General features: G+C 46.9%; 1 protein-coding gene across 1 annotated transcript in view; it reads left to right on the top strand.

Moving 5' to 3' along the window:
* Positions 1 to 24,816, top strand: part of LOC119176431 (uncharacterized) — a 54,602-nt gene that overhangs the window by 11,225 nt on the left and 18,561 nt on the right. Inside the window, exons 4-9 of the mRNA XM_075887823.1 lie at positions 3,413 to 3,563; positions 4,443 to 4,535; positions 6,203 to 6,358; positions 7,912 to 7,983; positions 10,091 to 10,159; positions 11,441 to 11,707. Coding sequence (XP_075743938.1) covers positions 3,413 to 3,563; positions 4,443 to 4,535; positions 6,203 to 6,358; positions 7,912 to 7,983; positions 10,091 to 10,159; positions 11,441 to 11,707 — 808 coding nt within the window. The remainder of the gene's footprint in view (positions 1 to 3,412; positions 3,564 to 4,442; positions 4,536 to 6,202; positions 6,359 to 7,911; positions 7,984 to 10,090; positions 10,160 to 11,440; positions 11,708 to 24,816) is intronic.

Genomic DNA, 24,816 nt, shown 5'->3' with positions numbered 1-24,816 from the left:
CAGAAAAAAACACTCTCAACTGCGTTATCATCTATAGAGCATCAGATTCGCCCCTTGTGGGGCGATAAAAATTTATGTTAGTTTTTTATTTTGTATGTTAACAAGATCAAATGAGCATTAGAAAATGTTTGTGGCCTAATGAAATGATTTCCCAACGAGTCGTTGGTGTGTACGAAACGGCTAAAAGTTTGATGTCAAAAGCGTGTGTGCGTGAGGCTGACAACTAGATTTGCTTGGCGTAGGAGTGCGACAAGATAGATACTTTTTGTCTGACACAGATTTTCAAAAAATTGCGTCATTATTTTGAGCTAACGACACGTGAAAAAAAAAAAAAACACTCACACCTGTGGAAAACGTCGCGTTAGAGGTCTTTGCCATGATCTTCGCTTCATCTTTTAACTTCAATAATAACGATAATAATACTTCGGGCATTTCGTTCTAAAACCGCGATAACATTATGCAGGAAGCCGTAGTGTAGGGCTAGTGAAGGCTCGATCATTTGGTGTTTTTTGACGTGCACTGACATGGCACAGCACACGTGGCTGTTGCATTTCGCCTCCATCGCAGGTGTGTGCGAATATTCGCAAACCCCGAATGATGAGTCAATTAGCGCTGTGTTCGATTCGGTACTCGAATCGAATCGGACATTTCGGAAATAACCGAATACTCTTCGAACAGTCAGCACTTAGTGGCAAAGCAGCAAATAAAAAGCACGATTTTGTTTTGTTACTGTTTCATTGTTTGAAGAAAGAACTTTCTTGTTTTATTTACTGGATTGCCAAGGCACATGCAGCCCAACCATTTTGTAGGACTGTTGATATCGTAATTATCAGATATGGAGGTATACTTTTACTTAAAGCTGTAGTGTCTTCAAGGAAAACTGTCTTCGATTTAGCTGCTATGCTTATCCTGAGATTGATCATGTTGATTCATCAAACATCGTTTACCTTTACTGCCTAATCTTGTTTAAAAAGTGGTGACGAAGTTACGCCTTTAACACTGAAGAAACTGCTATATTACGTCGTACGTAGGCTGTCACATTTAATACGAGCCTACCTCAGTTTCAAAATAAGGAGTCTTCTTTTGCCGGTTAAAGTTAATTGTATTGCTCTTTTTGTTATAGTTTGTGACTGTTTGTTCCAAATGAAATATTGTTGAATTACTTATCCATTTTGAACATTATTGCCTTCCTATTCGAGAACTATTCAAATAGTGTTCAATTCGTACTCATATCAGATTCGCATTTTCATTTCATTTCATTTCATTTATTTACTCTCAAGGCCGAAGCATTACAGAGAGGAGCGGGTATACATCGTACAGAAAATCAGGAAATACAGCAAATCAAAATTATATGCGCACAATGGCGGTCTGAAAACCATAAAAGAAAAGAAAGACTGCGTGATGTGAAGAAGAGGCAGGGTGGTTGTAACAACAATGTTCAACATGGTTGCGTCTTCGAATGACACGCGCACACAAAAAAACTAACAAGAGAAAACACAGCGTGACTTAAGTGGCGAATTTACGCGAAATGGTTAGAGAGGGCGTTTTTAAACAAAGTGAGGTCAGTGATAGCAGCGATAGGGGCGGGAAGGTGGTTCCACTCATTTGCAGTTTTCGGGATGAATGATTCAAAGTATAAATTCCTGCGGGCGCTAGGAACGCCCACTTTAAACTGATGGTCGTTGCGTGAGGAAACGTACGATGGGGGCTGGAAAAGAGTGTTTCTAAAAGACGGAATGCAATGAAAGATCTTATGGAACAGGCAAAGGCGAGATATTTTACGCCGCAGTGAGAGAGTGGGTAAGTGAAGATTGGCTTTCATCGAGGTAACACTGGACGTGCGATGGTAGTTTGACATGACAAAACGTGCCGAGCGATTTTGAACCGCCTCGATGCTGTGAGCGAGGTAATTGGTATGTGGATCCCAGACTGATGACGCGTACTCGAGTTTGGGTCGGACTAATGTTTGATAAAGCAGAAGTTTAAGTTTAGTCGGAGCCAAAGAAAAGTTTCTGCGCAGATAACCTAACGTGCGATTCGCATTGTTTGTAATATAATCGACATGCGTGTTCCAAGAGATATTGTTAGAAATATACACTCCAAGGTACTTGTAGGACGAAACCATATCGAGATTGCTGTGGTTAAGTGTGTAGTCGCACGGTACATTATGATAAATACAACGGGAAATTCGCATAGCCTTGCATTTAGTAACGTTTAGCTTCATTAACCATGCGTCGCACCATGATGAAATGTGATCCAGGTCTGTTTGAAGGGCAAGATTATCTGCGTTAGTCTGGATTTCACGGTAAATTACACAGTCATCGGCAAATAGTTTGATGGATGATGAAATGTCTTTAGGTAAGTCGTTGATGTAGATAAGAAATTGTAGGGGACCAAGAACTGAACCTTGCGGAACGCCGGACGTTACAGGGCTAGTCGGGGAACAATGGTCGTTAGCAGTTACAAACTGGGTGCGGTTAGATAAGAAACATTTAATCCACTTTAAGACGTTAGCATCAATATTTAGCGCGTTTAGTTTCAGAAGAAGTAACTTGTGGCAGACGGTATCAAAGGCTTCTGAAAAATCTATGAAGACACAATCAACAGTAGATGAACGATCAGCAGCAGAGAATAAATCGTTAGTGAAGGCCAGAAGCTGTGTCTCACATGAATAATATTTCCTAAACCCGTGTTGGTGAATGCTAAAGAAGGCGTTACTTTCAAGATAACTCACGACGTGGGTGTAAATTACATGTTCGAGAAGTTTGCATGGTACACTGGTTAGTGAAATGGGGCGATAATTCCCGGGACTATGAGCGTCTCCTGATTTAAACAAGGGAGCCACCTTCCCCACCTTCCAGTCCTCTGGGAGAACACCTTCTTCTAATGACTGATCAAAAAGTCTTGACAGAATAATTGAGGAATGAACGTCAGTGTTTTTCAAAAATTTAGAAGAAATGCCATCGACGCCTGGTGATGACAAAATTTTTAAATTTTGGATCAACTTGCGTTGATTCAGTTTGATTCAGTTCAATTTGATTCAGTTCTGAAATTTATCATTTGTACATCGCTATGCGACCACTTTGGTAGATATCGAAAGCACGGCCTGTGGCTTTACAGCCAAGCACCGTAAGCACGGTACCATGCAGAGAGGCGTACACCTCTTTCAACTGTAATTTAAAACTTCAATTTCCTTTTTAGCTAGTGCACCTCTAATGACGACATCAATGGCAGAGTTCTGAAAGAAACCTTTTGTAAGTCCAATTGATTAAACGTTTCACGATACTGCCCTTTATACAATGCAATACAACGTGATGCAGCAATGTCATACAATGTCAACCAGTGTACTGTTCTTTGACCAGAACGAGACCATGCCTGACGCTTGTGACATTCCTTTCTCTTTCGAGGGAAGCTTCGACGAGATGATTTCGTACGACCTGCCGGCTATGCTGGACTTCGTGCTGAACGCCACCGGACAGCAGAAACTGTTCTACGTCGGGCACTCTCAGGGTTGCCTCGTACTGTTCGGACTGCTGGCCGAAAGACCCGAGTACAACGACAAGGTACGAGCGCTAACAAGTCCCCAAAGCGTCGTCTTCACCATAATCATCACACTGATCATAATCAGTTCACCTACAACCACAGCTGGGCCTATCGCGTGTTTCGCCAATTAAACCTGTTCTGCGCATACTGCAGCCTCATTATACCCGCAAGCTTCTTAATCTCATCTGCTCACCCAACTTTTTTCCTCCCTTCGTGCCTCTTCCTGGAATGTCGTCTTTTATTGTGCTAATGACTACAGAAGAACTTTTTTGGGTGGGTTAGTGTGTGTTCATAACCAAAGTAATTGACAATTTAATAATTAATGGCACCGTATCTCGTGTCCTTCCTTGTGTTTGCATCGATTTTCGTGCATTACATTCAATTGTGTTAATGGCCAACAGTTATCTTACCTTTGCGCTGCGTGCCCCGTCCATACCATTTTTTTCTTGATTTTGACTAAGATATATTTTACTCCCGCTTATTGCCTGACCCACTGCCCTCTCTTCTTGACCTTTAAACGTTGCAACCATCACTTTTCTTTCCATCGCTTTGTGGGTCGTCCTCAACTTACGATCAAATGAAAACCTCCAGGTTTATGCTTTGTTGGTAAGTACCGGCATGATGCAGGTGTCATATATACCTCTTCCATGTTTATAAACAGCGGTAAGCGCCACCGCCATACTGAGGCGCTTGAAGCGACGTTGACGTGGGAGGCTCCTCGACGTGCTGTGCTCGGAGGCAACATTGCAGTTACTGCGCCGGTTGATTCATGATCTGAGAAAGGCTTACGAAAGCGCTTCACCGCATTCTTATTGTTCTGGTTGAAATGTCTTCAAGGCATTGGGGAAAAAGTCTGAGAACTTGCCTGTGAAGTAACACGACTCCTCTTTCTATCGCAGATTGAACTGTTCGCTGCCATGGCGCCGGTGACCACGGTGACGTACATGAGGTCCCCCATACGGCACCTGGCGCCATTTGTGGAGAGTGCAGGGGTGGGTGGCATGCACGCCTAGACGGGCGCTTTGTCTCGCTCATTTTCCTGCGCAGGTTTTTCTCCGAGTGAAAAGTACGCGAGACAAAGAACTGCAGCAGGCAATGTGGAAAATATGTGACCGGTGCTGCTGGGCCTGTATTGAGAAAAAAAAGACATCTAACTACAGAATGGTAGTAAGTTAAACCACTTGAGAGTAATAACGCATTTATGTGGGAATGATACGGCATATTGGTACATATTATTGGAATCGCTGCCGATAATCCATGTAAAGTTAAGCAATGGGGGCAAAGTCACTATGCGCTGTATAAATCAGGCAGCTCTAATTATAGACGTTTAGCATTACGACTTGAACATGTATGCTGCTTCACTATGCGTCTGTCAATAATATGACCAGGCATCGCCAAGCAGACGACAAAGGAATGAACCACGCATAAGCTACCGAATATGAAAAAAAAAAAATCACTGCATTTCAAGCTTCTTGAAGATAATTATGGGGCGAAACTTTCGGAGGTGATTATTGTGATTAATGTTGAGATAGTACTGAAACTGATTGTGGTTGTGATACTTATATATTTTTTTACTCGAAGAGATAGTGCTGAGACCGATTGTGGTATAGCGGTGATTCTTCTTTACAGCTGATATGAGGTTCCAAGTTCCGGGTTACGTTTTGACTTAATAATCACAGCTTCATTAGCTATCGTCTCTGGTGTAGAATTTTCTTGTCGGTATTGCCACCTTGCACCCGCTTCAAGTTGTCTCAACTGCGCGTCAGCTTGGCGTTTTTCCCGCTTAGCCTTTGCTTCCTTAGCCCTAGTCTGTAGAACTTTGTTGTCGCCGTCGCCGCTTTGCATCCGCTATCTTCTCTTTTGTCTCCGCGGTAGTTTCCCGTCGACGGCGACGCTGATACTCAGCACGTCGCGCTTTGCTGCGTTCGTCTTCGTCCATATGAGAAAAGAGAATGTGTAGTATTGAACGCGGTTATATATATATATATATATATATATATATATATATATATATATATATATATATATATATATATATATATATATATATATATATATATATATATATATATATATATATATATATAGCGTTAACAGCAGCGCCATCACATCTACAATTAACCACGGCGCCCTCTGTTGCTTATAAGTTGAAGGTTACATGAAAAATGGTTCAGAAATGTCAAACAGATGAAGACGTGTTACGGACAGATGGGAGACGGCGGACATCGTGAGGTCTTAAGGAGCTTCGCCCCTAAAAAACAATGTTTCCGTGATGAGAAGGTAGTCAACACCGATGGTAAGGCAACCTCCACCCCCCCCCCCCCCTCACTCCCACCATTTGCGAAACATAAAGGATGACATGTGGTGAAGAGCACGTTTATTTTCTGGACACTGAGCAATCTTTACTTAAAAGACTGTGCTGGTTGTGTCTTCACTTTCATGCGTGCCTTTATTGTTGCGCTGTTATATCTCAAGTTAACGTTGCATGTCTCGGTATAATTATGATTGTCGACTGGCGTGTTTCACGCCTCTCTACCAGACTCACAGAATCGTTGGGGAAGACGGTAATTCCTTTCAGGCACCGACACGTCCATACTGACATTGCTTGCTGTATTCCTTTTGTCGCTCATTTCTTTTTTTCTACCTGTGCTTCCCGCAGGCCCTGTTTGCCCTGTTCGGCGAGTACGACTTCCTGCCAAGCAGTCCGCTGATGAGGCTCGTCGCCGGAACTCTGTGCCAGTTCGAGGAGTCGCGCAGCCTGTGCGAGAACGCCATCTTCTTTATTTGCGGACCAGAGGGCCCACAACTCAACAAGGTACGCGTTGTATCAAGATGATTGATGGTCCTAACGAGCTGTGCGGAAACTTGTGAGCCGATGGGAGGCTGCGGTGTAACGAAAAGGAAACACCCTTTTGTTTTTCCCGCTAGTATGCGCCTCATGCGGTATCCAACAGGCGGCGCTCACGACGCATTTCCGGCTGCTACTTCCGACGAGCGCAGACTAGCCTTCGTGACCGATTTTTGTTACTGAGTGGAAGTGCATAACCGAGATGCCAATTAAGCTGCCTTATTCCCTTCCCCATGTGCAAGGTAGCAAACTGTACGTAGACTAGTTAACGTCCTTACCTTTCCTCTACCCCTTCTCTCTCTTGAGCATTCATTGCAAGATAGATTGCAATATCCAAGGATAACCTCGAAGATGCTAGCCTGATCTACTGGCTAGCTTGCTATTTCAAGTATTGGGTGACTACGGTACGTACATGAACGAGAGAAGGGGGAGCTTCTTTCGATGTACTCGTTTCTCTGTTACGCACAACCAAATCAGTCATGCGATAGGGGACTACCCTTGTGCGCTGACTAACACTCCTATAAATCACACGTGCCGCAGCAAACTGCATGACGAAGTGCCGTCTGTCGTAGATTAACCGGCAGGTTGTGTCATTCGAGTGTCATGGGTTCAAATCCCACCGATGGACAGGGCAATTTTCGTCCACGTTAATACATTTCAATTTTCGTCACAATACTCTACAGTCGAAAGTAACAATTTATGTCCCCTAAACTTTCCTTGGCATAACTTTAGTTGAATTCATCTACATGTTAGGGTACATATATGGTATTAGTGCTAAATCAAAAGAACTATTACAATTCTTAAAAAAGACTTGTTCATGACACCTGGAAAAGGGCACTTGAAAGATGATGCAGCCGTGTTCGGTATTGAAGTGAGCTATATTTTCTCCGAAGAAAATTTTATGCGAAGATGTACATAAACTTTCATACGAAGTCGCGCCGTGTTTAGGGAAGTATCGCCATATCATTTAACTCTCTCGGCATGCCTCCGGAAAGCTTTTTTTTTACTGATATGGGCCGGCGTGCCAAAACAAATTTTCAATGGAACCTTGACATAATTTTTCATTATGTATTTAATTTAGTCCCTATATTAACACTATACTGTGCGAGTGGTTCTACTGAAAGCAGAATGAAAATAGACAGAAGAGAAGGGTTTACGAAGTTTTTAAACGAAAGATCACATCGTAATCAAGTGCGTTGGTATTAGAAACGTCGTGCAGTTGTTGCTCTCAAAGATCTCAGAGGCATAGACTGATAAAAAAGAAGGAGCTCACTCAAACTCACCAAAACTGTTCTTCAACTGGACTCACTCAATAGAATTTTCCTCAACCAGACTCATTCGGGCTCAGAAGCACAAAAGTATTACTCACCCGGACTCACTCAGATTGACGGCTTGATCTGAGTATGACTGAGTCAACCCAGTCAGCTTGCCACCTGTGCCGAGAGCGTCACATTATTTAGTGAATGCACCGCATGGCAGTGGAAATACCACATACAATATTGTGTGTTACATCCTCGCAGACTCGACTTCCCGTTCTCGTGAGCCACACTCCGGCTGGAACATCGGTGAGAAATATGGCACACTACGCTCAGGTGAGGAAAATGGCAAACTACGCTCAAGTGAAGAATATGGCACACTACGCTCAGGGTAGGAATATGATACGCTCAGGTGATAATATGACACACTATGCTCAGGTGAGGAATATGGCACACTACGCTCAGGTGACAATATGGCACACTATGCTCAGGTGAGGAATATGTCACATACACTCAAGTGACGATATGGCACACTATGCTCAGGTGAGAAATATGGCACACTACACTCAAGTGACGATATGGCACACTATGCTCAGGTGAGAAATATGGCACACTACACTCAAGTGACGATATGGCACACTATGCTCAGGTGAGGAACATGGCACACTACACTCGAGTGACGATATGGCACACTATGCTCAGGTGAGGAATATGGCACACTACACTCAGGGGACGATATGGCACACTATGCTGAGGTGGGGAATATAGCACACTACACTCAAGTGACGATATGGCACACTACACTCAAGTGACGATATGGCACACTATGCTCAGGTGAGGAATATGGCACACTACACTCAAGTGACGATATGGCACACTATGCTCAGGTGAGGAATATGGCACACTATGCTCAGGTGGGGAATATGGCACACTACGCTCAGGGGACGATATGGCACACTATGCTCAGGTGAGGAATATGGCACACTACGCTCAGGGGACGATATGGCACACTATGCTCAGGTGAGGAATATGGCACACTACGCTCAGGGGACGATATGGCACACTATGCTCAGGTGAGGATTATGGCACACTACGCTCAGGGGACGATATGGCACACTATGCTCAGGTGAGGAATATGGCAGACTACACTGAAGTGACGATATGGAACACTATGCTCAGGTGAGGAATACGGCACACTACACTCAAGTGACGATATGGCACACTATGCTCAGGTGAGGAATATGGCACACTACACTCAAGTGACGATATGGCACACTATGCTCCGGTGAGAAATATGACACACTACACTCAAGTGACGATATGGCACACTATGCTCAGGTGAGAAATATGGCAGACTATGTTCAGGTGACGGTATGGCACACTATGCTCAGGTGAGGAATATGGCACACTATTCTCAGGTGAGGAATATGGCAGACTATGTTCAGGTGACGATATGGCACACTATACTCAGATGAGGAATATGGCACACTACGTTCAGGTGACGATATGGCACACTATGCTCAGGTGAGGAAGCCACAATTGGCTGAGAATAATCACATAAATCGTGCAGTACAGAGGACATCCTTGAGGGTAAGCCCTATACGCGATTGAAATGAATGAAACAGTGCGGGGAACAAGGACACAAGAACGCAATGAAACAGGACGAACGCTAAGCATGCGACTATGATTAAAATCGAACGTTACAGAGATGCGCCCGAGCAATTTTCTTAAAGCTCGTTTTATTTCCCTGCCCTGCCATTTTCACAACAGGATGGTGGCGTGTACAGTATAAATAAGTAAACGCGGAAATACATCCGACTGCGCTCGTTTGCTTTCAGCTGCTTTCGGCTGCTCACGTAAACAAACAACTTTTATCCCACAGAAGTAATCTCTAGCGTGTAAACAAATCTTCGTTCCACTAAAGCAATCGTTTCCGAAAGAATGGTTTGTCTTGATCCTCCTGTAATAACACATTTCGAAAGGACCGCTGGGTCGGTTTCGCGCAGCCGCACAGCAGTGCGGCGGCGCGAATATATATATATATATATATATATATATATATATATATATATATATATATATATATATATATATATATATATATATATATATATATATATATTTGGGTGGGTAAAGGGGAAGTGCAACTATACTTTATGTATGTACGTGCGTGCATTTGTGTTAAAAATGCTAAGAAGATGAAACGAATTCTATTCGTTTCTCGTCGTCCGGTCGAGGTATCAGCTGGCTGGTATTTTTAGATCAGTAATGTCAGATCGTATTTCTCATATCCTAAGGAGTCTCCGCAATTTCTTCGGTTCCGACAATAACACAATAACAGGAGAGATTTAAGACGTCTGCCAACTTTGTCGAGCTGATTCGTAATCACTTTCAATGCCTCCGCTAACTCGTAACATCTTTTGTTTCACGTCTTGTGTTTCAGTTAGTGTTGAGTGAAAAGTTCCAGAAATTCGACTTCGGCAGGACAAGGAATCGAGCCCTGTATGGACAGGTAAGACGCTGTCGTGTTTCTTTGCGTGCAAGTTGCGGTGTTGCTTACGAATATTTAATTCTTGAGCTGTTGAACAGTTATCAGCTTTTTTGCACGGCAACGCACAATTGTTTTTACACTCTATGGTAGAGCAAATTAAAACCAACGACTTGGCCACTTTAAATGTTTTTGCGAACGGATTTTGTTACGAACTTTGAAAGCCTCTTCTCGCTTCGCATTCCGAAGTCGGAAAAGGAAAACAGCTGTCTTCTATCGTTTCTTATATTATTGAGGCCCTACCGCAGTTTTGAAAGTAATATTTTAATAATCTACCTATTAGAGTTTAAGAGCCTAGGTAGATACGGGGATTAGTCACACACTTCGGGCACTTTTTTTTTTTTACTTTCGTCCCAGTCAGCGCGCGAAATCTACTCACGAGAGGTCGGAAGGCGGGGAGGGGGGCAGGACGAGAAGGCAAGAACGTGCGGTTGTATACGGCAACGCACCTCGATTACTTCCTTTTCCTTTAAGACAGAACAAACAGCGCCAAAGACGGGATTGTTCTTCTTTCTTTCTTTTTTGTTCAAGGCCCGGTTCATTTTCGGCGCGATAACTGAAATAGATGATTGTCACGCAGCTTGGACACACCACGGCGGCCACGGTAGCTATGCAATCAATCAACCAACCAATCAATCAATCAATCAATCAATCAATCAATCAATTAATCATTCAATCAATCAATAAGTTTATTTGACATTCGTTACAGCAAGATAACGAATACGATATGAGCATCGTGAGATGCTCAAATTAGCCAATGGCCGCGAGCCACGTTGATGTCGAAGCCGAATAGCGCTTATGACGTCATTTGTAGAGCGAAAGAGCGGGATATTTTTAGCTGGCTGTGACATTATTCTTGTTATTTTCATGGTGCGTGCTCTGTAATGTTTGGCTCACATGTTCCCAGGAGCTTCGACTACCGATCGACAACATTTTCTGGCAATGTTTAAAACGCGTTGAAACGTCCACTTAACATTTGTTGTTGTTGTTGTTGTTGTTGTTTTCGTTGTTTTTTTGTTTTTTTTTGTTGTTGTTGTTGTTGTTACATTCTCCAAGACGATAGTTATAGCGCGAGAACAGAAGGACGACACAGAGACAAGAAGGACAAGAAGGACACGAGCACTGCCCTTCTTGTCTCTTTGGCGTCGTTCTGTTCTCGCGCTATAACTGTCGTCATGCCATACCAACTAGCCCAACCTGCCACACTTCTAAGTCACACTCTCCAACGCTCATTTTTCGCCGCAGGCCGAGCCTCCCGAGTACAACCTGACGCGGGTGACGGCGCCCGTGGCGCTCTACTGGAGCGTCGGCGACTGGCTGGCCGACCCAAAGGACGTGTCGCAGCTGCGCGACAAGTTGCCCCGACTCGTGCTCGACTTCCGCGTGCGAGACCGCTCCTTCACGCACCTGGACTTCAGCGTGGGCGTCGGGGCACGCCACCTCGTGTACGAACCACTCATGAAGGCCATGGCCAGCGTGCGGGCCTTGGTCAACCACTTCTACCCGGACTCGTGAAGGGCATTGCTTTACGAATCGAGCCACACACGCGCGTGCTGCGGAAACATTCGCATACTGCAAAAGTCGTTCACTCATGGGACATGTACAAAGACCAAAGCATATAAATATATTCCTGAACGAAAAAAGAGAAATTCAGTAGCTCGTTTGTTGTTTTTTTTTTGACACGACCTTAGCGAGAACAAACAATCGCGCCAGTGAAAGTATATATATAGGTGATGTACAGTGTAGAAAAGAGTTTCATATATATATATATATATATATATATATATATATATATATATATGATTGATAGATATGTGGGGTTTAACGTCCCAAAACCACCATATGATTATGAGAGACGCCGAAGTGGAGGGCTCCGGGAATTTTGATCACCTGGGGTTCTTTAACGTGCGCCCAAATCTGAGCACACGGGCCTACAACGTTTCCGCCTCCATCGGAAACGCAGCCGCCGCAGCCGGGATTTGATCCCGCGACCTGATATATATATATATATATATATATATATATATATATATATATATATATATATATATATATAGTGGTAAAGCCTTTGAACAGTGGGTCGTCCTCTGCAGCGCCTTCTAGTTGGTCGCCCTTTCCATAAGAAGAAGAGAAGCTCGCGCAGAGAGTCGATCCCCGCTTTGACCGTCGCTGTCGTGAATCATCGCTGAGTGTCGGCCAATAAACCACTTAACAATTTGGTGGAGAGTGCTGAGAGTGCTGTGCCCTTCAAAGACCTTCGGTCCGCATTCGATGCCCTTGGAGCTTCGATCCCGTACCGTGCCTCCAACCATGCACCAAGACGCCGCCCAGCAAACGCTTCCTCCTACGCCGACGCCATGTCCCGGTGTCCCCCGCATCCGCGACCCTCCTGTCTTCACCGGAGCGGATGGCACCGACGTCGAGGACTGGCTGGCCATGTACGAACGCGTGAGCGTCCCCAACCATTGGGACGAAGCAGGTAAACTGGGCAACCTGTTTTTCTATCTCGCGGGTGTGGCCGGCATGTGGTACAACAACCACGCATCTGATTTCCCGACATGGTCCGCTTTTAAAACCGCTGTCGTCGACGTGTTCGGCCGCCCGGCCGTTCGTAAGCTGCAAGCTGAACAGCGTTTACGTGAACGAGCCCAGCAGACCGGAGAGTCCTTCACTAGTTATATCGAGGACATCCTTGACTTGTGCAAGAAAGTCGACCTGAACATGTCAGAGGCTGACAAAATCACGCATGTTCTAAAAGGCATCGCCGACGATGCCTTCACCATGCTCCTGGCAAAGAACCCCCGCACTGTGGCAGAAGTCATCATGTTATGCCAAAGTTACGACGAGCTGCGGCGGCAGCGCTTGATGACCCGTCGACCGCCACCACGTGATGCTGATCTCTCGGCCTTGTCAGCAGTTCCTGACCACGCAACCTTGCTCGCCGAAATCAAGTCGTTCGTGCGTGAGGAAGTTGCCCGCCAGGTCTCTCTACTGGCTTTTGCTTCCCCACAACATGCTCAACAGCCATCAAGTACACTTCTACCTCCGCTCCGCCGAGCCATTCAGCAGGAAATCGCGGAGGTCGTCCCTGAATACCACCAGCCGCCTCCTGCATCTGTGCCACTCAGCTACGCCCAAGTTGTTGCCAGGCCGCCCCCACCGATTTCTGCGACTGTTCCCCTAAATTACACCGAACCCGTCGCGAGGCCCCAGGCCTTTGGAGAAACTGTCTCGCCTACATACGCCGGCGTCACCCACGTGCCCCGAGTACCGCCTACCATGCACTCATATCAGCAGCCGGCTCGTCAGTCGCGTTCTGCGACATGGATGCGACCCGCAAACCAATGGCGCACTGCTGACAATCGCCCCATCTGCTTTGCTTGTGGTTGCGTCGGTCATGTAGCACGCTATTGCAATCGTGTGCAGCAACCGCAGGTCGCCTCCAACTTTCCCAGCCAGTCAAGCCGCTCTTATGACCAACCGCCGCCTATGTCACCGTCGTCCCGCCCCGTTCCGTCTACCCACCGTTCACCATCTCCACGACGTCGCTCACTGTCGCCAATGCGGCCACGTCCACTCGAGGGCGACCAGGAAAACTAGTCGTCGCAGTCCACGAGGCAAGGGCTGCGACGCTGTCGAACTGCGGAAGCCCTCAGGAAAGCCCGTCGAACGTTATAGACGTGCTTGTGGATGGCGTTCGTGCATCTGCCCTTGTAGATACTGGGGCCGCCGTATCCGTGATGGACGAAAAACTTAGCCGATTACTGCGCAAAGTGACCACGCCACTTTGTGGGCTCTCCCTCCGTACAGCCAGCGCCCAAAGTATTCACCCTACGGAGATGTGCACAGCCCGCCTTATGATTCAGGACGTGATGTATGCGGTCGAATTCATAATAATTTCTTCATGCTCTCACGACGTCATCCTAGGATGGGATTTTCTCTCCCGCCACGACGCCGTCATTCATTGCGCACCAGCAGAAATAGAACTCACGCCACTCTCTTCTTTGACGCCGGCCGACAGTCCATCCGCTGCAAGCAAGGTACTCGTCAGAGACGACACTCAAGTGCCTGCAAACTCGTCCGTTGCGGTGTCGCTCATCTGCGCAAGCCTTTCTGACGCCGCTGCACTCCTCTCGCCATCTCATCGTGTTTTCATAAGAAAAGCTTGCTGGTTCCTTTCGCGACCGTGCAACTCACTCACGGCAGCACCACTATTTTCGTCGTGAACTCATCTCCGTACAGCGTTACATTGGTGCGAGGGGAATGTCTCGGCAGCGTGGAACCCATCGAAGACGCGCAAGTTATGGATCAACCCGATGACATGCACTGCTCAAGTTCCTGTACGCTTGGTGCTGTTTCCACATCTGCTTCATCATCCGATGATATATTCGGTCCCTGCTTACCCGACGACCGTACGCAGGGCCAGCGTTCCCAGCTTTTGAGCCTGTTGGAAGAATTCCGCTCTTCTTTCGATGTCGCTCAACCTTCTCTCGGCCGCACATCCACCGTTACGCATCGCATCGACACAGGCGCACAGCCACCGCTGCGGCAACGTCCATATCGCGTATCTCCCACAGAACGCCGTGTAATCAATGAGAAAGTCGACGACATGCTTCGCCGCGATGTTATTCGCCCCTCTAGCAGCCCCTGGGCGTCTCCTGTCGTTCTCGTCACGAAGAAGGACGGTTCTGTGCGGTTCTGTGTGGACTACCGACGCCTCAACAAGATCACTCGTAAGGACGTGTATCCACTACCGCGGGTAGATGACGCGATTGACAGCCTGCAAGGAGCAGAATTCTTTTCATCCCTCGATTTGCGCTCAGGGTACTGGCAAGTACCTATGGCTTAGGACGCTCGACCGAAGACCGCTTTTGTCACCCCCGACGGCTTGTACGAGTTCAACGTTATGCCGTTTGGGCTGTGCAATGCGCCCGCCACCTTTGAGCGCATGATGGATACAGTTCTGCGTGACCTGAAATGGCACACGTGCCTGTGCTACCTCGATGACGTCGTTGTTTTCGCTCCTGACTTCTCGACGCATCTTCAACGCCTTCGGCATGTTTTAACGCGTCTGAGCAACGCCAGTCTGCAACTGAACTTAAAGAAGTGCCAATTTGCAGCTCGGCAGCTGACAATACTCGGCTACGTCGTGTCCAAGGACGGAATTCTCCCTGATCCAGCCAAGCTTCGAGCCGTGACCGAGTTCCCCAAGCCGACATCCGTCAAGGAACTGCACAGTCTCGTAGGATTGTGTTCCTACTTTCGGCGCTTCATTCGAAACTTTGCGACTATCATATCGCCGCTGACGAAGCTTCTCGGAAGTAACGGGCCTCTCCATTCGTGGTCATCACAGTGCGACGACGCTTTCAGAACACTTCGTCGTTTGTTGACGTCGCCTCCCATACTCCGCCACTACGACCCTACGGCCCCTGCAGAGGTACACACGGATGCCAGTGGTGTCGGCCTCGGCGCTGTCCTTGCGCAGCGCAAACCAGGGTTCCCGGAATATGTCGTGGCGTACGCGAGCCGTACGCTTACGAAAGCCGAGACTAATTACACAGTCACCGAGAAAGAATGTTTGGCAATCGTCTGGGCCCTTGCAAAGTTCCGACCTTATTTGTATGGTCGCCCATTTGATGTCGTCACCGACCACCACGCACTATGCTGGTTGTCGTCATTGAAAGATCCCTCAGGCCGTCTCGCCCGGTGGGCACTTCGCCTGCAAGACTATGACATCCGCGTGCTGTACCGCAATGGAAGGCAACATGCTGACGCCGACGCCCTGTCGCGCTCTCCCTTGCCTGACGACAATGCCAACAACTCAGTGTCTCACCTTGCTATTTCTTTGATTAGCATTCATATCATTGCTACTGAACAGCGCAAGGATCAATGGATTGCCTCACTGATAGACTTGCTGACTGATCCATTCACTCCATCCACTCGCGCGTTGCGTCGTCAAGCCCACCATTTCGCCGTTCGCGACGACCTCCTCCACCGACGCAATTACAACGGTGACGGCCACCAGTGGCTACTAGTCATACCTCGCAGTCTGCGCTCTGACATATGCGAATTCTTTCATTCTGATCCGCAATGTGCGCACTCCGGGGTATCGAAGACTTACCCCCGCATTCGCCAACGGTACTTTTGGCGCGGCATGTACCGCTACGTGCAGAAATTCGTTCGCTCCTGCATAGAATGTCAGCGCCGCAAAACTTCAACGCAACTGTCGCCGGTAGGTCTGCAACCTCTACTTTGCCCTGCCAGGCCGTTTGGGCGCGTTGGCATCGATTTGTATGGGCCACTTCCACTAACGTCAGCTGGTAACCGCTGGGCCATTGTTGCTGTGGACCACCTCACGCGATACGCCGAAACTGCCGCTCTCCCCGCGGCTACAGCGAGCGATGTGGCCTCCTTCCTGCTCCAACGATTCATGCTGCGACACGGTCCACCTCAGGAACTGCTCAGTGATCGAGGCCGCGTCTTCCTGTCTGAAGTCGTCGAAGCTATTCTCAAAGAGTGCAACGTTGTTCACCGCAAAACTGCTGCTTACCACCCGCAGACGAATGGCCTCACGGAACGTTTCAACCGTACGCTCGGCGACATGCTTTCCAAGTACGTCGCCGCCGATCACACAAATTGGGATGACATTCTACCCTTCGTCACCTACGCATATAACACCGCCCCTCAAAGCACTACTGGCTTTTCACCTTTCTTTTTATTATATGGAAGGCACCCGTCGCACACCATCGACACTATACTTCCGTACAAGCCAGATCCGTCCGAGTGGGCGCCTATTTCTGCTACAGCCAAGCTTGCTGAAGAGTGTCGAGAGCTTGCAAGGACATTTACAGCGCATGATCAAGAGCGGCAAAAAGCCATTCGCGCTGACGCCAGCACTACTGCGCCCACGTTCCTCCCTGGAGCGCTCGTCTGGCTCTCCATCCCTACTACTGCAACTGGCCTATCTTCAAAACTATTGCCCAAATACGAAGGCCCCTACCGTGTCGTCAAATGCACTTCCCCAGTCAACTACTTGATTGAACCCATCGAACCATCTTCGGACATGCGTCGTCGAGGACGCGACATTGTTAACGTGGAGTGCCTCAAGGCCTACCATGACCCGCTCATTGTAACCAGCTGCTAGGTCGCCAGGCGGCTCCCTTTTCGTACCCGGGGTAGTTGTGGTAAAGCCTTTGAACAGTGGGTCGTCCTCTGCAGCGCCTTCTAGTGGGTCGCCCTTTCCATAAGAAGAAGAGCAGCTCGCGCAGAGAGTCGATCCCCGCTTTGACCGTCGCTGTCGTGAATCATCGCTGAGTGTCGGCTAATAAACAATATATATATATATATATATATATATATATATATATATATATATATATATATATATATATATATATATATATATATATATATATATATATATATATATATATATATATATATATATGACGCTATGATGTATTGGCGACGTGGCCTGGCTCAAACGCCATGTTTATTCCAAAAGCACTTCTTCCTTCTCTACCTCTACTAACCATCACTTGATACGTCACACGATTCCCCCTCCCCCCGAAAGAAGGCATGAATTACGAACAAGAAAAAGTAAACAAGGCAAGGTTGAGAAGTCACAAATGTCAAAATGCACAATTGGTTTCATGTCCCAGTGGTGTTCCGTAAACTCGCAAAAATTAAGAAGAGAGTGCGGCAGTCCGGTGAATGGGGGAGTTCTGGTGGGCGAGGTAGGCTGTGGCGTTCTGGAGAAGGTAACCGCGACTTGCAAAACTGCACTGACCATGACATGACTTGAGAAACTGCGAGGAACGAACAAGGTTGGAAGTCCTTGGAGCTTTTGAAGTTCGAATGTCGTAGGCGCCGAATCCTCTGTCGTAAGCGCTGTATTTTGTGTCACGGCTGAGACAGGATTAGTGCTTGCAGCCTGCGTGTACAAGAACTGAAGTTCAAGGAATTATGTCTATGTTCGTGCGTTGTACAAATTATAACGTTCAGTCTCTTTCGTAGTTTTCTGTGGCGTTGGCTCCGTTGTCGTAAACTAATGGGATGGTGTCTGAATCTTTGCGTGGTAGAACTGGTGACTTCTTGTCTTGTTCGGTGTTTCCTGAGGTTTCGGAGCTGTAATCTTAGACGCAATCTTGATATTTTGTGCCAATTGTGTTTTGGGCGCCAATCCTTTATGCGAAGTTGCCTCGCTTCTTGAATTTGTTTTAAAAGGCTTGCTTTGCGTCGTCGTCCATGTTGGTGTGTCCTTTGGAGTGTTCGCGATTCACGGACTTGCTTTTGTTGGCGTTGCTGACGTTGCTGTGGACCGTATTGCGGTGGAAGCACTTCTTGAACATCGCACTGGTTTTCATGACAACCTGATGGTGCACGTCTCCAGTCGGCAGCTGGTTGTCTGTGAGCTGTTGTCATGTAGTTCAGGCAATGAAGATGATGCTTCAAAGTTGATAGAAAGTTCTTCAGAAGCTTTTTCTGCACTGTTCACTACAAGAGGCTCTTGCGCATGGCAGCGTGTGACGTTCGATTTGTCTGAGCCTTCTGTTTTGTTTGGACTCTCGAGGGTGTGTGCGCCGGACAGTGATGCATGAAACCGTACGGAAGAAGAATGGCTTGACAGGGTATTTTTCCGATGCGCCAGGTCATCTACCATGAACACGGCGGCCTTATAAGGCAAGTGGTCAGCGTTAGGAGCGCTTGAAGAACCGCGTCACGAAAACCCAGGTGGTGGACCATGTATGCGAGATGAAGAGTGAAGGGCATCAGGTCGGTGAGCAACGCCTCGCGTCATATCCTGGAGCGAGGACTTTCGAAATGCTCACTTTTGTGTAGAAGGGAGGCGCGCTTGATGGTTAGGTTTTTCCCAAAACCCGCATGGTCTTCTGAAAGTAAACGCATGTGCCACTTCGTCTTGTGGCAGCTGTCGATTCGCGTTGGGCTTTCGAATGCTTGAGGACTGCTTAGGGAATTGACGATAGTGTGCGGTTTTCTCCAGATGGTCGGCAATAAGTAAGTCTTGTTCATAGTCCTTAAAACGAGTGAACATCTCTTCTCTGATCTTTTGCTATGACTCGTCATTTTCAAAGATGTGGGTGAGGTAAAACTTAAATGCCTCACCGGAGATGTAGTCAGTGAAGTTGATGATCATCTCCCGTTCCGACCATGATGCAGCGGTTGCGTGGTGCTCGAACAGGTCGAACCAGTCCTGTACAGGTCCATCGTCCGCTGCTCCGGCGTACTTGGAATGGGAAGGTCGTCTGATGGTGCTGTCATGGTGCTGGTCGTTGTCCTTCTAGGCGATGATTCGGTAGTCAATGTGTGGTCAGGGTGCCTTCTGGGGAACTGCGTCGATGATGAGTGACTGATGAAGGAGCAGGCAGGTCTCCATCCTGTCGACTCGTGTGACGCTATGATGTATTGGCGACGTGGCCTGGCTCATACGCCATGTTTATTTCAAAAGCACTTCTTCCTTCTCTACCTTTACTAACCATCACTTGATACGTCACACACACACACACACACACACACACACACACACACACACACACACACACACACACACACACACACACACACACACACATATATATATATATATATATATATATATATATATATATATATATATATATATATATATATATATATATATATATATATATATATATTCTGGAACTAGTGTCCATGGCAACGAATGGTGCTTCAGGAGCATGGGAATTGGGGGTAGTACACGGATTTGCCTAGTCTTCGTACTTTACGGTTCTTTGGTTTCGCGTTGCTGGAAGCTGATTGGTCACGAAACAGCTATCGGCAAACGTTCAGCAGTTGTGCTTCCCCAGCCGAACTTTTTGGGGCTGAACATTTCAAATCGGGTTACGAAGTTCAAAAAAGGTCCGTTCTTTCCTTCGAAACGAAATCGAAACTCGCAAGTAAGCGAAGACGCAAGTGCGACTCAAGGCCGGCAAGTACGAAGACTGTTGGCAAATTCGTGTACTACCTATCGTTCCCGTGGTCGCTGAAGGATCGCAGCGCTAGTCCACTCTAGCTAATTTTAAGAAGCTCTATGATCTGTATTAATTATGCTATATATATGTAATGAACTCAAAAGGGGAAGAAAAAACAACTTGTATCCGTGAGGGACCGGACCTGCAACCTTCGAATAACGCGTCCGATGCTGTAGTCATTGAGCAACGGAGGCGGTTGTCCTCCCATCTACTTAATAAATATATGTGCGCATTTTTTACTTGGTAAAATGAAGCGCAAGAAGCTGGACAAAAGATGTGATACAGATGGGCCAATTCAATACTAACAGCTGTTGTTGGGGTTTGAAGCAGGGGCTGATCCAGTGACCCAATTTAGGGGGGGGGGGGTTGGTTGCCTGAATGACCAATTAAATAGAGGGCGTGGCCATTGCTTTTTTATTAGCACGAATACTCTGTAATGACATAAATACCGTGAATGTGTGCCCACAGTGGCCCCACTCATTTTTCCTAACTGATGATAGCAGGTGGATGGCAAGCACTGAAGAGAGGAAGAGGGGGTACTAACAAGCTTTGCGGGGGGAGGGCGATTGCCCCTACAGCCCCCCCCTCTGGATCCACCACTGCTTTGAAGGGACAATAAAGTCAAATAACAAGTTACGTCAGAGTGAAAGCCCAATGTATGACAACGTCTAAAACGACAATATTTTTCACACCAGTGCCCTAGTTACCGAGAAATTAAGGTAAGAACACTTGCGCTACGCGTAGAACATTCGAAAAATGATCCCGATGACGTAAGAGGCACCACCTTCAATTAATCACTACTAATCAAACTAGCTCTACTAAATAAAGAACCTTTCGTGAATCACGAGACGTAATGGAATGCCGCTTGACCATTTTGTTTGATTCATGGAAGAAAGAACCGCCGGACGTCATTGCCGGAAATGGCGCGAGTGGTCGCCGGACGTTTCGTTCACTGCTTACCCACGACGGTGGTCTAGTGGCTAAGGTACTCGGCTGCTGACCCTACTGCAGGTCACGGGATCGAATCCAGGCTGTGGCAGCTGCAGTTTTGATCTAGGCGAAAATGGCGTAGGCCCATGTGCTCAGATTTCTGTGCTCAGATTTCGGTGCATGTGAAAGGGCCCCAGGTGGTCGAAGTTTTTGGTGTCTTCCACTACGGCGTCTCTCATAATAATATCGTTGTTCAGGATATTGTTATTATTTACTAAATTTCCTTTCATAATCACCAGCCTTGTTCACAGTCTGTTTCTTGAAGATATTTTTTTTTTCTCGGAAACGCGGGCGCACTTGTTATCCCGTTCACTGTGGCAATGACCGAAAATTCCCCATTCGGCTGATTATCCATCTGCTCTCGACACCACTGTCTGTGAGACTACAACTGCCTTGCTCGCTCAACTCGCCCCACTGACATGCCCTTGTCTGAGGTGGTTCTAAGAGAGGGAAAAGAAGAGAAAAGTGAGCCCCGTAACTGTCTGCATCACGGTGCGACACCTCAACAGTAGCTCACAGGGGATGGGGGTGAGGAGGGATTAAAAGAATATGAATAAAAGTGTAGAGAAAGAGAGATGCGCTAAGCCAGCGAGCGAGGACATATCGAGGGAATAGGAGAGATAAGAAAGATGGAAACATGGCCACAGGAGTCCGAGGACGGGGCACCACTTGCGAGAGCTCTTGTCGGCGCCAGGAGATGGCGTAGAGCAAGTCCAGTAGGTCAGAGCTACGCTGTCGTCGGAGATCGGCGTCAGGAGATGACGTAGGGTGAGCCCACTCGGCCAGAGCTATGCTGACGTCAGAGATTGCGAAGGCACAACCGGTCGGCACGGAATCCAGCGAGATAGTCCGACATGCCCTTGTCTCAGGACGCCTATATTGCTTTGCACCAGGGTTCGAGATACTCCGATACGAGTCACCCGTTCGCCACTAACGGGAAGCTTCACGAAGTGTGAGAATCCTTCTCGCAAGCGGTACAAAAGCACATTCTCGAGAACCCTCCTCAGCTTGTCGCATTAGCCCATTTCGGAATGAGCAGTGGCTTGGCAGGCGTGAATTTAGTGTGTCCATATCAACCCTCCCCCTCCTCCACTCTCCCATTCGGTGACTTTTGCTCCTCCCTTTCCCTAATAAAATAATCTATCTATCTATCTATCTATCTATCTATCTATCTATCTATCTATCTATCTATCTATCTATCTATCTATCTATCTATCTATCTATCTATCTATCTATCTATCTATCTATCTATCTATCTATCTATCTATCTATCTATCTATCTATCTATCTATCTATCTATCTATCTATCTTCTCGCATGCTCGGAGGACGTCTGGCGTGGCGTCGTGGCCGCGTGTTCTGAAATGATGCCGGGCGTTCTGTGTGCCGAGTTATCGCGTCCGCTCGGTTTGAGCGGCACAGACTGCGTCTTTGACGTAGATATCAAGTGCGGTGGCGCTCTCCGCGGTCATTGACGGCGGTCTGTCATGATTGACTGTCGCGGCGCATGGTCAAAGCTGACTTGCGCGCGCTTTGCGCACGTGCTTTTGACACACCATAACATTCGTTGTTGCCAAGAAAAAAAAAAAGCGGCCAAGACGACAAGATACCAGCTTACAACTCCTGGGCCAAGCACTCAAAGTGAGTACGTATGTTTTATTGAGCCATGCGGCTCCACAACATTTACACGGTGGAAAAAAATTTGACACAGTAACGCTTATTGTGATGTATAAAGTTCCAATCGGTGTTGTGGCAAAGCAGGTTAATCGCATACTGACAGCAATTTTCGAAGCTGAGATTACTACACCATAGGAACCTGATGTATAAAGAGACATCTGTGAATTAGTGTGAAGCAAGGAATGCCGCTTTGATATTTTATATTTACGTGAGCTGATTGCTTGATATGTGGGGTTTAACGTCCCAAAACCAGGATATGAATATGAGAAACGCCGCAGTGGAGGGCTCCGGAAATTTCGACCACCCGGAGTTCTTTAACGTGCAGCCAAATCTGTGCACCGGGCCTACAACATTTCCGCCTCCATCAGAAATGGAGCCGCTGCAGCCGGGATTTGAACCCGCGACCTGCGGGTCAGCAGCCGAGTACTTAGCCACTAGACCACCGCGGCGGGGCTTTTACGTGAGCTGTCCAACGGTTTCGCGATGTGGCGATGAGGCTCGCTCTATCTGACCCGACGTGGCAGCGGCCCACTACGTGCTAGTTTACTCCCCAAAACAAAATACGAATGCTCTTCCACTTCAACGAATTCCACTTCATTGAAGTAAACTTTCTCACGGCACCTGCACTTACTGACATCGGCGCTAGCGTAACGTCAGGCCGCAGTATGCATTCTAGGACTTCACGCACAAGTATGGCAAGTTGTGATGACGTCAAATACTAAAAAAAAACATACAAAATCGCCGCTTGTATGTCACCAAAGGAGCTGTGGAGCGGATTGGCTATGGAAACATAATATCATGGGTGATCACGTGATGTGAAGCTGATACTGTATCTTGAAGTCAGGGCACAGTAAAAATCGGAACTAGCTTTCAGAAACTTGTTCATTTTTTACAGTAGGCATACACTTACTAGTACATTTTCTTGTCCTTGGGGTCTTGGTCTTTCACTTGTAAAAAAAAAAAGAATTATAAGAAACAACTGAAAATTTTCGAGGTAGTACCCTTTCACTGCGCTCTGCTCACTTACGCTTGGAGCAGTCACGAACCGCTTTTTAATCGGTTTCTAGTGCGTAAACACCCGACGTTGAATGGATATGCGCTAGATGTGAAACGGCACCTGCCAAATCTTTACCAGCAAGTTTGCGCCAAGCTTCTTTGCAGTGAAATCAGCAAAAAAAAAGGCGAATGAAAATCGTGGACCAGCACTGCACCTATCTATCACATAGACTTCAACCGCTGCATCAATAAAACCAATGGCGGGCTAAAGCACCTCTTAGACCAGTTCAGGTGGTGAAGGCGAACTAAACAAATCCTAAAGAGAACAACAATTGGTCAAAACGTGTGATTAGATCTTGGTGGTAACGAAGAGACCATGTAATACACTGCCAGATTCAAGCAACTTTATTTTTGTGAAATTTGACTCTGATAATAATTTTTATAGTCATGTTTAAAAGTTATAAGAATTCCGTGTGTAACGCAGCAAAGTGAAGGAGCGCCTTGAAACTGAATTATAGAGCCGTTTTCTTTACTGTCGCATTCTCAGCTGTTTTGCGTACCCTAATTAGAGCTCAATAATTGATTACACACAACATTTATATTCGTCCCCGCTCTAATATGTGATGCTTACGAAAGAAAAGGAGTAGACGCTGAGAAGCGTGGATGCTATACACCGCATCTATATATGATAAGGCCAACCACGGCGCATGCGCACAGAGGGCACGCGTGCAGAGCAAACCAGCAAACCACAGCGCACTAATAGGAACAGCTGTTGCGCTTCCCTCACACTGTTTGCAGCGTGTGTGCATGCGGCTCGACGGTCGCCTCCGATCGAAACATTCTGATCGTAAATCCTTCGCGGCGTTTTCCATTCCGTATTTATGCACTATTAGCACCAAACATTTCGTTGCATTGACTAAAACGTATCGTGAACATTTGTTGTCGGC

Source organism: Rhipicephalus microplus, chromosome 3 (assembly GCF_043290135.1).
Source record: "Rhipicephalus microplus isolate Deutch F79 chromosome 3, USDA_Rmic, whole genome shotgun sequence".
NCBI classification, from domain to species: Eukaryota; Metazoa; Arthropoda; class Arachnida; order Ixodida; family Ixodidae; genus Rhipicephalus; species Rhipicephalus microplus.
The sequence above is the reverse complement of the archived record's forward strand: the minus strand, read 5'-3'. Positions and strand labels throughout refer to the sequence as shown.